The 13,526-nt window shown below is 41.8% G+C and overlaps 1 protein-coding gene across 40 annotated transcripts in view; it reads right to left on the reverse strand.

The window, feature by feature from the left end:
- The window catches only part of Sorbs2 (sorbin and SH3 domain containing 2), a 318,492-nt gene that overhangs the window by 48,566 nt on the left and 256,400 nt on the right, over nucleotides 1-13,526 (reverse strand). For 27 of the 40 annotated variants that reach the window (XM_041632398.1, XM_041632399.1, XM_041632400.1 and 24 more), the window contains 4 exons: nucleotides 9,074-9,238; nucleotides 8,404-8,487; nucleotides 6,744-6,800; nucleotides 1,975-2,024 (listed from right to left, as the gene is read on the reverse strand). In XM_041632398.1, coding sequence (XP_041488332.1) covers nucleotides 1,975-2,024; nucleotides 6,744-6,800; nucleotides 8,404-8,487; nucleotides 9,074-9,238 — 356 coding nt within the window. The remainder of the gene's footprint in view (nucleotides 1-1,974; nucleotides 2,025-6,743; nucleotides 6,801-8,403; nucleotides 8,488-9,073; nucleotides 9,239-13,526) is intronic. The other 13 variants (XM_041632416.1, XM_041632411.1, XM_041632430.1 and 10 more) reach the window with 2 other exon arrangements.

The following is a 13,526-nucleotide window of genomic DNA, read 5'->3' on the forward strand; positions in this document are numbered from 1 at the left end:
GAGGGGGGACTTGGGGAATCAGGAGAATTGGGATAAAGGAAAGGTGGATAGGGGAGCACGGAACCACAATTCTTAGTTAAGGGAACCACTTTAGGGTGAGCAAGAGATTTGACCCTAGAGGGGCTCCCAAGTGCCCAACATGAGGTTCCCAGTTAGTTCCTTGGGCAGCTGAGGATTGGGAACCTGAAATGACCCTATCCTAGAGCAATACTGACGAATATCTTGCATATCATCATAGAACCTTCATCTGGAGATGGATAGAGATAGAGACAGAGACCCACACATGAGCACTGGACTGAACTCCCAAGGTCCCAATGAGGAGCAGAAGGAGGGAGAACATGAGCAAAGAAGTCGGGACCACGAGGCGTGCACCCACCCACTGAGACAGTGGAGCTGATCTACTGGGAGCTCACCAAGGCCAGCTGGACTGTGACCGAAAAAGCATGGGATAAAACCGGACTCTCTGAACATGGCGAACAATGAGGGCTGATGAGACGCCAAGGACAATGGCACGGGGTTTTGATCCTACTTAATGTGCTGGCTTTGTGGAAGCCTAGCCAGTTTGGATGTTCACCTTCCTAGATATGGACGGAGGGGGGAGGACCTAGGACTTACCACAGGGCAGGGAACCCGGACTGCTCTGTGGACTGGAGAGGGAGGGGGAGAGGAGTGGGGGGAGGGGGAGAAGGGTGGGAGGAGGGGGAGAAGGGTGGGAGGAGGGGGAGGGAAATGGGAGGCTGGGAGGAGGTGGAAACTTGTTTTTTGTTTATGTTTTTTTTCTTCTTAATAAAAAAAATTATATAAAAAAAAGAAAACATTTGTAAATAATTGGATACATGCTATATACCATCCTTCAAGTCCCTGTTGTCATGTAAGCAACTGTGATGACACTGGGTATAGCTCCTATGCCATCTGCTGCCTGCATTTCATCTGATTCTGTGTGGTATTATGAGTTATCAGGTGTCTACAAATGAGCAGATTGGACACCCATGCCTAGAAGTGTGGAAATAGAGACACCTAGCCTTCAGAACTGATCTCTCTTCCCTTAACGAGGCTGTCTCATCATCTGGACTTGGTTTTCTATTTCTGTCTTCCTGTGTGTGGTTCATAGCAATCTTTGGGTCAGACTAAAGTTCTAAAATTTAAGCATTTCAAACACTTTAGAGGCACACATAGATGTAAAAATACGATGATAGAGGGGGTGAGGATGCCTTTCTTTGTGATGTCAGTGTAGTTGGGAAGTGCTCACAATCCCAATTTATACTGAACCTAAGTCACAAAAGGTTTTACTTAGGTTGACACGAACCTGTAGAAAGACAGAGCACCATTACAGAACTGACTGTTGATGGTACACTATGACTGTGAATCTGCAATATGACTTGCCATTGAACTCCATCTGAATTTTGGTGATAGTTTCATTTAGGTCTGATATTTAAAACCTATGAATGGAGCTCAGATTGGTTGGCTCAGAGGACAGTGATGACTAGAGGCGACAAGTTAGCCTGTTTCAGTCTGTTCTCCCCCCTTCCTTTCTGAACTCTGTCAGTTGCTGAGCTGAAGAGTTCGTGTCTTCAACTCATGGAGTCATCAATGGCTTGAATATGTTTGTGGACTTGGGATGTTTTGAGATGTAGTGAAAATATCTGCGTGATCAAAGTATAATTCACAAGTACCAGTCATTTTTTTACAAAATGTTTCTGAACAAAAGAGGACACAGGAAGCAAAGGCCACAGTGGGAAGAACTGACCCCTGTGAAGGAAGCCAGAGTTACATTGTTGAGTTTTAGCAAATTCTTGGGTGAGACCTTATAAAGTGATATGCAAACCCAGAAATCAAACATGAGGTCTGGTTTTTAAAATAAGAAAGAGAAAGAATTACATGATCTTCGTCAGTATTTCACTAAGGAAGATTACTACAGGGGAAGCAAGCGCTGGCATTGAATATTTTGTTCCTGTGATGTCGTAAGATCCTTACCTGCTGGGTCTTTCTAGGCTTCTGTCAATGGAGGGCTGATAGATGGAGGCCTGTGAAGACAGAAGAGCAGTCTCATGAAAATAATTACCATAGCAAATTCCATTTATTTGTCACCACTGAGTTTTGCATTCTAAAAAGAATACTTTAAGATTTAGAGTCTAAATATTGTGATCGAAAGAATCACTTATTGTGGTTACAAAAATGTCTTTCCAAAAAGATAACATGTCCTTGTGTTCCATTTTTACAAACTACACTGCATTCTGTGGTGTTTGCACAATCAAGACATTCATTTCATCAGGAAAAAGAAGAAAAACAGACAAAAAGCCCAGTAACATTATCGTCAGGAACTGAACTGAACGAAAGGGTTAAATGTATCTTTGGCATTAACTTCAGGCTTGTAACAACTGCTGAGATAAACAGGAGCTTCCTCTATGAAGGACTGACTTTATTTGTAGGAAAATATTTGCAGTCTTCACTAAATCCTTATAAAGTTTTTTATAATTTCATTGTTATTGCCAGTTGGTATCTTGAAAATAAAGCATTGAAGGTCTTTCTTATATAAACACACCTACTATTTTCATAAAATGCAATGCACAGAATTTGATTGGAGATTAACTTAAATTCCCTGGGACTTAAGCCAGGTACCGATTTATACATCTTGAGCAATTTGAGTTTGGAATTAGTTTCAGATAAATGACCGGATGAACCAAGATACCCAAGATACACGCCTTTAGATGGTGCGCTTTACTCATCTCAATCTGAACAGCACAGTAAAACTGATACCGCACAAAAGCAGGAGGTAGGAAGTTTTCATTGTACGTGGCTGTTTCTGAGATGCTTGCTGAAATATCTAGGTTACGAGAGAGAGTTGGTGTTACGTTTCTGAGGGGACATTGCAAGGTGGAAGGAGCCGTGTGGTGGTCTCTACACTCATAGCAAACCTCTTTCCGCTGAATACACTTTTGACTTTGGTCATGCTTAGTGCTCAATTCATCATCACAGATGAACTGTGGTTTGTTGAAAATGGAAATTATATTTTGAAAATGTTTATCTGAAGGCCTAAAACTGTCAACCATAAAGGCAAGAGTTGAATAATTTTATCTTAAATTCCTATAGAGAAATTTTTTTTATCAGAATATTAAAAAGCTACTTCGATTAAATGACTAACTCACTTTATAAATGATTTCTAATATTCTTTTTGATTAACTGGTAATACTATCAGTTTCCCAATTAAAACACTAGATTATAACTTTATGGTTCTTTTGTAGATCAGCCTGACAAGCCTCATGCATAATATTTTGCTTTAATTTCATATTACTGATTAAGAATGGAATTTTAACCATATTAAAACAAAGGATCTTTTGGCATAAAAACATTTCTTCCTCATTTTGGATGGGAAAAGCATATTTAATATTTTTACTACTTAGGAAATTTGTAGATTCCTATGTTCTCAACAAACATGAGAGTAGAAAATCGCTCTGCTATGTCGGTAAGTTTAAATAATTATTTGAATTTGTCTAAATTGGATACTAGAAAGTAAGGAAAACAAAGTAAGGAAGAAAAGGAGGCAGTGAAATGCTATTGCAGAACTCCACATGCTTGCAGAAGTGCTGAGGGCCCCAGAGGGCCACCATCTGTGGGCCATGGGCCTCCTGGGACAGCCTGACACATAGCTGACCTCACAGGGTCAAATTCAGGATGCTCTTAGAATATTCCTGATAAGATCAGAAATATGAAGCCCCAGTTACAGTCAGCCTGGCTAACACTGCAATATGAAATAAAACATTGTGTGAGAACTGATAGTGTGTTTCTGAGTTAAGACAGAGCTCAACCACTCTTCCTTACTCTGTTTCTCCATAGTCCACACACGTTAAAACAAGTGTAAAGATTTTAAGAGCATTTAGCGTGTATGTGGGGTGTGTGTGGGGGTGGGTCAGAACATGAGGAAACCAATTCTCTCCTTACACCATATGGATTCTGGGATAAAACTCAGGTTATCTTGGTAGCCTAAAAAAAATGCTTTGATTTTATGTATCATAAGAGAAACTTCAGCTGTCAATTACAAGGTAATAATAAAAATTGAGATTATTAATGCAGAACCTTGTATAATATGGAAAAATGAGCCCCAAGAAAAGAACTAGTCCATTTTACCAAACAAATGCTCGGCATTTGCATCTGATCACTACTTGAACACATTAGAAGGTAATTTCAAGGGCAGGCAGACATTAAATCATTCTTTCTGATAAGAAATTATTGATTAAACTTTGCAAACAAGTTCTTGACTATTCTTTTTTAAAAACCTGTTTCAAATTTGCAAAGTAAAGGCTTCATTCTGACATTTGCAAACAAATGTCGTAGTTACATGTGATTTAAAAAAATGTCATTTGTAACATACGCTTGATAAAACCAGGTACTTGATCAGTGATAGCTTAGGTATTATCAAATATCTGCAGTTTTTCTTACTAGAAATGTCATATAAAAGTTATTAAAAACAGAATCAAAATATCTTATGGAAGTATATTTTCTTACACTCTGACCGGCCATGTTTTAAATTAACACCCTAGTAAACCATGCTATTAAAGTCACTCATGTCTCTCAGACCCCAAAAGGTAAGGACACATAGTTCTGCTGCTATCAGACTGCTTTTCTGTGCAGTAATTTGGCCACCACCATCACATAAAAAGTGCATTAAATTAAAATTTCTCATCTCTGTGCTCAGTAACTATTGTGCAGTGTTAATTCCTAGAAACCCATTTTACACAAATTCAATAATTAAAAAAATAGTTTTTAGTAGAGCCAAGCTCTATTGGGGATGGCAAAAAGCAGAGCATAAAGGAAATAGTTTTGAAACGAAGGCTAAGCAATTAGTAATTTATTCTCTTGGCAGTCATCTTAGCAGGTTACGTCAGATCTATCCTTTGCGGTTAATCCATTCTGCTTTTCCTCACTAGAAAGCCAACGAGTTAAATGTGATGTTTTCTAAGTTCTATTTCAAAATCATCAAGTCAACCGCTTTGAAAAAAAATTCCAAAAAATTTCAAAAAATGTTGATTCATTTATCTAAACACATCAGAATCACACCGAACAAACAACAACACAACACAACAACAAACAAATGGAGCCAGGTGGTGGTGTGCACGCCTTTGATCCCAGCACTTAGGAGGCAGAGGCAGGAGGATCTCTGAGTTCCAAGTCAGCCTGATCTATAATGGGAGTTCCAAGACAATCAGGACTAGAAAGAGCATCCCTGCCCTGTCTCAAAAAACAACAACAAAAGTATCTTCTCTGACAAAATCAGATTCTGTGTGCTTCTATACTGCCTGGCTACTTCAGAGTGGCCACTGGAGGCTTTTATCTGCCTGATAGCTAACATAACAATGATGTATCTGCTTGTGTCTTCTAAGTGTTTTGCAAAATAACCTTCTGGTTTCTTTTGGAGTACAAAGTTTGCCTTAGGACCCTTTCTGTTCCTTTTCATACCATCTTTTCATTAACCAGTTTAAAATTTATGTGGCTTGATATAAGTTCTTCACCTGCTGATTGGCCGATTTTCATAAGCAATTATTACTATTTTTTTTAAGCAGAGCCACTTATTGTTAGTTTATGAGTGTTTCACCTTCCGGCATGCCTGTGAACCGTGTGTATGCCTGGTGCTGGTGGAGGCCAGAAGAGGGTGTTGCAAATGGAGTTGTGGATGGTTTTGAGCTGCCCTATGGGTGCTGGGAACCCAAGCCAGGTCCTCTGCAAGAGCAGCAAGTGCTCTTTAAACCACAGGGTCATCTCTCCAGCCCTACCCATAAGCGTTCTCCAGCAGAGATTACAACTAAGTCTTATCGCATAGGGCGGTGCAGTGTCTGCTGTAGTGGCTGCCTGAACTACATCATCAAGAGTCAGTGATGCCTGCCAAAGCTGCGGAACTGGGAAACTGGACCACATAGGCCAGGTGCTCGTCATCTTTATTTATTTGTTTGTTTGCTTGTTTTTATTTTTCGAGACAGGGTTTCTCTGTGTAGTTTTAGAGCCTGTCCTGGAACTCCCTCTGTAGACCAGGCTGGCCTAGAACTCAGAGATCCTCCTGCCTCTACCTTCCAAGTGCTGGGATTAAAGGCGTGTGCCACCACCACCCAGCTTTATCATCTTTATTCTTAACTGATGGCAACATTCACAGGTTATAAACATTTAGCAAATGAAAGATTAGCAACATTTCGAAAACTATAGTGAATAAGGGGCTGATTATGTAAGAAACAAAACTTTGTTTAGAAAACCGTTCTTTCTGTGTGGACGCAGCACACTTGACAGAGCACCAGAGGGCACGCTCTCTTCATGTACAGTGGGTGGGTTCCAGGGTGGAAGACTGGCCCTGGGCCTTCACCGCAAATCCATAGCCTGAGAACCTCGAGTCTTGAGTCTGCACTTCTAAACACAATGGAAAACTGCCTTCTAGAAGCCTTTCAGTAGTACTCTTCTCAGTGTGTGAAAATGGGCGTCAATACCTGCTCAAGTTAAGGAGTTAGGTTTTTTTTTTTTTTTTTTTTTGCTGCTGCTGATATTTTAACTGGAAATCACAGCTAGAAACACTCATCACCTGGAATTCAGAAATAGTCGACCCCATTTGCACTGTCTAGGTAATGCTACTGCACCCAATGCAGCTATACCAAGAGTTTTCAAAACCAGCTCAAACAATACAGGGGACTATTAAAAACACGCGTGTTCAGACTGACAGTAACGAAGGAGGGGGGATCTGGAAGGAGAGAAGAATTTGTCTTTACCTCATTGGGAACACCGGAAGAATGATCTTGAACATAATCCAGAGCCTTTTTAGGAGGCTGGGTGTAGGCGCACCACAGAAGCAGAGGTGGAGAGATGGGATGGAGGAGAGTCAATGGCAGCAAGTAACGAACATGTGGAGAAGGTGACAACAGTTAGAAAACCGAGTGCTGACAGCATCAGATACACACAAAGAGTGACATGGATGTAGCAAGATGCCAGCCGAGGAGGAGGAGTGCGTGTCTGCCAATATTCCCAGGCACTGCGAAAAGCTACGTGCGCTCGGTGAGTAAATTTGGAGACTGAATTCGTCAGATCCAAATGAGCACTCCAGGTCTTTGGCTCCAGCGGATTGCAAGGGGTATTAAGGAAACACCAGAGGCGTAAGGGGAGAGCATGCAGGTGGGCGTCCTTGTGTGGCTGAGGTTTGCAGAAAGTGCTGGTAATTCAGGCTCAACCCAGGAATCGGTATAGTTTCTGGAAACTCTACCCCAAAATAACAGAGGCATAAAGCAAAACAAGAGAGCGTTTCCCCAACGAAACAAAATATATTTTAATAAGAGGAGTCACCAGGAAAAAACGGGAGGAAACAGTCCTCTCATTAGGTAATAGAAATGCCAGGAAATTTTGTTTAATATTCATTTACAGTCACATTCAATTTAGTTCAATAAGACATACAATGAGGCCAACCAAGATTGCACTTTAAAGTATAAAGAAGGCTCTCTCAGCCATCCAGTAAGGAATATGTGATTGGCATATTTATAAATCCTTATGTGACAGGGAGAAAGAACACATTCTGAGTTCTTATAAAATTGCTGGGCACTGCAAGTTACATATTATTCAACAGGCTAGAGCTTGTAAAAAGGCATGTGGCGGAGAACACAAAACCCACAAACAATGTTTCAATAGAGACTGGGTGGTTAAAGGGAGCTATGTGAAACCTGCCCCAAATGGCTCACTCAGAGCGCATGAGGGCCAAACGGTGGCCTTCCAACATGTGACTCTGCTGATCAGAGGCGTGTTGGTGGCTCATGAGCAAAACCTGAACCAAAGTCCACAGGGCTTTGAATTCTTTCCCTTTGCCACATCTCTTCTATTCAAAGAATCATTTTATAGTGGGAATATATATTCTGGTAATACATTATAGTGGGAACTGCCCAGAGATTTTTTTTATTGTTGTATGACATTTAATTTCTGACTATTTGGGGCAAAGTCTCTGACCTTTCTGGTCCATTTTCTTATTGTTGGAGTTGTATCAGGAAGATTGAAGTTATTGACTTGGGAGCCACGTGCTCTGTGGTAGCTTGCAAACAAGAACTGTAGTAACAGTTATTCTTGTAGATGGCAAGGTCCTTCTGACTGTTAATCTAGACCAAAATGTGCTGGGCACAATGCAGCGCTCCCCTCAACTACCTCAACATGATAGATTTGCAATTAATTAGATGTGATTGTAATGCACAATTAGGAGAAAACATATGGGAAGCGAATGGACACATTTAGGCATTTGGTACAAAAGCGAATTTGCACAAAGCTGGAGCACACATATTTTATTCACCCAGCTTTTGTTCTAGACATGACACGTCTCCCAAGAATAAGAACAAGCTTTAGAGATCAAACAACATCCTCCTATTTGTCTTATAGCAATTGTCTAGCCTCACTTACCGGGCGTCCAAACTCCAGTTCTGAAAAGAATTTATACCAGGGTTCATTTTCTAAGTCTATGTCATCTGGATTTATGCGACCAGTCTAGAGCAGATGTGAAGGAAAAGGGAAGGAAAAGGCACACTGAGCGAAGTGAGGGAAAACGCCGTGGGGTACGAGAACGCACGCGCATCCACACGCAAGCATGCATCCGACTCATCCAGGACAGAATGGAGAAAGTAAGGTACCATGAGCAAAATGAGGACATGAAAATGAGGGTCCATGGCATTGCTGGGGTCCCTATCGCCGCCAGCGCTAATTCTTTGGCCTAATACATGTACTAGGGAAAGTATCCCGGCGGTGACAACAGGGAAGGGTGGCACGCTAGACTGTGAAGATAGGACCAAAGGAGGTAGCAAGGGGGCTCTCCTGATTGGTCAGTCTGCTGTCCCTGAAGTCACTGGCAGCTAGCAATGGCAGCAGTGGTCTGCGGTTATGCAGACATTGCAGATGGGGCGAGCTAGGAACATGGAATGGTGGAGATGAGGGTTCCTGGGAGGAAGGGAGGGAGGGGTCTAGGAGCGGGAAGAACCCCAGCAGAGACAGGATCTGACCATGCCTTAGCCTCGGAAAACAGGCTGAGCTCTGCTTCCCCACAGCATGAGAGAAGGTGAAGAAGGAAGGAGCTCACCCGGGTGGGAGAGGGAGCTGGGGCGCTCGGACTCTGACGGGGTGCAGGGACACAGCTCCGGGGTGGAGGGGAAGGGCTACGCAGGCCATCTGTTGAGGGTGACACAGAGAGAGGCTTCCGGCTGGGTTCCCTGGGAACAGGTGTCGGAGTTGGTGGGACAGGGGGCTGTAAGAGAAAGGGGTGAGGAAATACTGGTTCGTTAGACAGGGGCTCTTGATGGAACCTGGAGGACACCAGCTCAGCTGGCATTAGTCCTGGAGACGGACATTCAGGAGGAGGCTACGGCTGGGCAGATTCCTTAAGAACGGCCCACCACAGCGAAGATCTCAACTTCACAAGTCTCCCCAAAAGTGAAGAAAGATCCCATTTTGTGATTTAGTTTCCTCATGCTGACTTGAAGCTAAAGGAGGGTTTGGGTAGAATCGGGCTTTTCACAGTAGGGAGGGAAGGAGAGGTGTAGGGTACAGGGTATAACTGACTGGCGTCTCAGATGGTTTATGAATGCTGTGTTGAAGACAGAAAAGCTAGGGGTGTTAACACAAACATTGATAATAAACAGATACAATTATTTTAGCAATAGAATACAGACATCCAGCCTCTCCTTAACCCAGTAATACCCTTAATGCTTTTAATAATACATACCCGACTAGCTGGTATCATGCTGTTTTTTTTTTATTAATAAAATCACACTTGAAGCACCATATATGTGCATAGCTACTTCTTAGGTAGATCTCACTTCCCTAATTAAATGTGTATAGTTGTATAGCACAATATATTAAGTCTAAAAAGTTTCTTTGGTTCCCTAAAAGCCATTCACTCCAGCCCAGAGAAAAGCTCTGATGCCCACACAACCATCCAGGAGGGCTGCTAAACACCCACTACTCCAACCCCATTAATGATAGAAGAGTTTGAGGCATCATAACAGAACAGCGCAGAGGCCAAGCTTTTGCCTTGTATATAGTGGTAGGGTAGCGAATATAAAGACTGAGAGCAACGCTGGGGTATGCTTGGGACTGATGCTGAGCGATTAACACTCCATTATAGCACTTGTGTGCAGTGGTTGATGGCATCCCTAAGTGGAAATCTGGATGGGCACGCGAAGGATTACGTACACAAAATATTCCATTGTCAGTTGGGAACAGAAACTGCCTTTTTAATATGATTTTACTTTTAGTTATGAGGTTATGTTTCCATAAATAACAATTGAAGAGGCTATTCTATTAGAATGAGAAAATGCTGCAGAAATTCTTGAGATATTTACTCCAATTTGTGTCGATATTACTTTTGGTTTCCACTTCAAAGTTAACTGAGCGGTCTGTAGAAAGAACATCTTCCAGTAACCTATTCCCATTGAATTAAGAAAAAAAAAAGAATTTGCAGTAACTGTTTTCCATTGAATTAAAATTTTGATCCAGTAGTTACGATTGCTAAGGTTTTGTTAGAGATAAAGCGTTACTTTTCTTCAATTATTTAGAAGATGTCAACTGTATTGTGTAATTACTTCTTGACATAGCTTTGCTGGAGCCTTTATCTTTGAACAGCTAACGTTCGAGAGAATTCACCAGGAACTTTGTGCTGTTCCGAGAGGTGTACCATTTCCTTCGCAGGAAAGAGACCTCTCATCCCCCCAAGTGCCTTAGTTCTACTGCTGTGTACTAGCTCTCGATTTGAACACCTTGGCTGGTTGGTTGTCAACTTCAGTGTTTTATTTGGCTAGGGGCAGCTGGGCTGGGGAGGGGGGTCTGGCTTCAAAGCACTGTGAACGGTAGGGGGCAGCAAATCTACTAAATAAATAGGAAAGCAAACTTAGCTTCACCTCCACTTGGACAAATGGATAGACTACATTCTCCTTTGTAGAGATGTACTTCTATAACAGATTCTGGGAAAGGGAGTATCATTCTGCTACAAACCTCAAAATAGCAATTGCCTGTTATTTATTTATAACTATACATTTATATAAATATTTTTAAATCCCGCTATTTAACAAAGCTTCTATCTATAGTCACAGTGAGCAACTTGCTAGAATTTGTGCAAACAGTGACACGTCATCCTCTGCAGTTCTAGAATGTGTGCCCAGTACACATCTGAGTAGTGCCTGTGTTTTACAGGCTGGGTGTGGCAGCTCACACCAGCCATCGCAAGCACTCAGGAGGCAGGGGCAAGAGGATGGTGAGTTGGAAATCGGCCTGGGCTACATAGCAAGATCTTGTCTCCAAAGAGCATAAGGCAAAAACTTCAGCAAAATAAACCTCAACAAATAGATTCCCCTAATCGTACAAAAAAAGGACATGCCTGGCCTAGAATTGTCTCTTTGCTGAGGCTGACCTTTATCAAGTCCCTTTGGTTATCATCAGATGTGTTCTGCGGCAATCTGGAGCTACACTGAAAACCACAGTCACGGACACAGATGAAGATAGTCGGATAACCGAAGCATATGCATACTAGCAAAGCCACTACTCCATCATTTCCCTCTTTGTCCCCTGCAAATATGGACACTTAAGGAATTCACTCGATGACAGTTACCTCCCCAATGATTCTCACATTGGCAGAAGAGAGCTGATGGACATCTTGTTTTATTTCTGTCAGTTTTACAGACCTGACAACCTTCTGCTTAACATGAAGTGCTTAGACACACTAAAACCAGAGCTTACACGTGACTGTTCTTAAAAGGCTCCCTAGAATGGGCAATTTAATTTAATGTTTTCCCAGCTTAAAAGCCTTTGCGCGCTTTCGAGGTCAGAGACACCCTTCTGCTCTCAGCCTTCTCAATGAGAAGGCTGTCCTCACTCTACTTATCCTAAACACACCGGAGAACCCAGAGTTTGTTCTTGCTCAGTGGCTCCTAAGCTTCAAGGCATGTGTTGCTATGCTATCTATTTATTTTGTTTTCATAGCAAATACTATTGCACAATGAGTCAAACGGTCAGATAAAACTTCTCAAATTCTTGTGCTTTAATTCTCGGGTACTAATTATTCACCAGTGGTTTACGTTGCACTTCAACTCATCCAATGTGCGTCCCTTTCTGCTAGTATTATATGTAAGCACAGCTATTGTAGGAAAGGTAACAATGTCTTTGTGGGTTCTTTTCATTTTATTAAGCATAAAAACAATTAACATGGTTCATCTACAAGCATATCCAATTCAGATGATCTGTAATGCTTATATTAATATTAGATTAATATTAATATTTATTGTATGATTGTCATATGTCATCTGTATACTGGAAATGTAGTTGGATCTGCGGATCAAGTCAGTTAAAGACAAATTTTTGGATTTGTCTTCACAAATTGCAAGGCCTTTATAAGGGTCAGATATTATTAGGCCTATTTATTCTGCATTGAAATTTATAACCAAATAGATATTTCATTATTCATGATTATGATTATTTGATTATTGAACTTATGAGCTTCAAAGAAAAGCATTTATGCTTTGCCTTCCTGCTAAAGCCTATTAATAGACAGATATGCCCTCAATCCCTAAAATGTGTCCTCAATTCCTAAGGGTTAATGCAATCTTTTTTCTTTTTTTTTTGTCAGGATTTGAAGATTGCTGTTTGGGCAGACATGTTCACTTTGCTTTCTTCATGCCTCAAGGAATCAGAGAAGCTGAGCTAGAGTTATCGGAGAATTCCGTCTGCTTCTTGATGGAGACTCACTGGGCCTCATAGCAAGGCTCCATCTCTCACCAGTTTTACCCACCAGCTGCAAAGGTAACATGAGTTCACATTCCCTCAGTCACTCAAGGAGGTATTTACTGCATAGGTGCCACAAGCTAGGCATTGGGCAAAGCATGGAGGGTAGACAAATGTGGTGTCAGACAAGATCCTGCTGTCAAGGAACTTAAAGGATACAGTGAGGAGCCCAGAGTGTGAACAGGCATGTGGTAAGGATGTCAAAGTGGGTTATCCTGGGGGAATCCAGCAAGGAGAGCTACAAAGCTACAAACCCACCGCTGAGGGTCAACAAGGCCCTAAGGAAAGTGTACCTCCGGTAAGCCTTGGTGTGTTGTATGTGTAAAGCTTTCCAGAGAGAGAGAGAGAGAGAGAGAGAGAGAGAGAGAGAGAGAGAGAGAGTGCTTCTCTGGAAGAAAAAAAAACCCAGACCGTGTTAAGGTCTGATGAGAGGGGACTGAAAGCCCTTTGTGTGGCTGGCAGGGAGCGAAACCACATGATTTTGGTAGGATTTATTTGTTGTTGTTCTTTAGTTTTTTAAAGTTATATCAAGGGATAGATTTTGCTCCAGGGACAAGAGAGAGTGAGGAGAAAATTTGCAACTGGTAGGCTTCTTAAAAATTATCTGGAGACCAGCTGTACTAATCACGGGGATGGATGCATGGTGGCAATACAGACAGCAGACAGTGGTGGACCAGAAGGGATATGTGGCCATGATATTTCCTCCTGTGAGTATGAATGTTAGTTCATAGAGAGTGAGGGGGATCCAAGAAGATAGGGAC

This window comes from Microtus oregoni, unplaced genomic scaffold (assembly GCF_018167655.1).
Source record: "Microtus oregoni isolate MIOR12 unplaced genomic scaffold, Mior012 000041F_ref0000270, whole genome shotgun sequence".
NCBI classification, from domain to species: Eukaryota; Metazoa; Chordata; class Mammalia; order Rodentia; family Cricetidae; genus Microtus; species Microtus oregoni.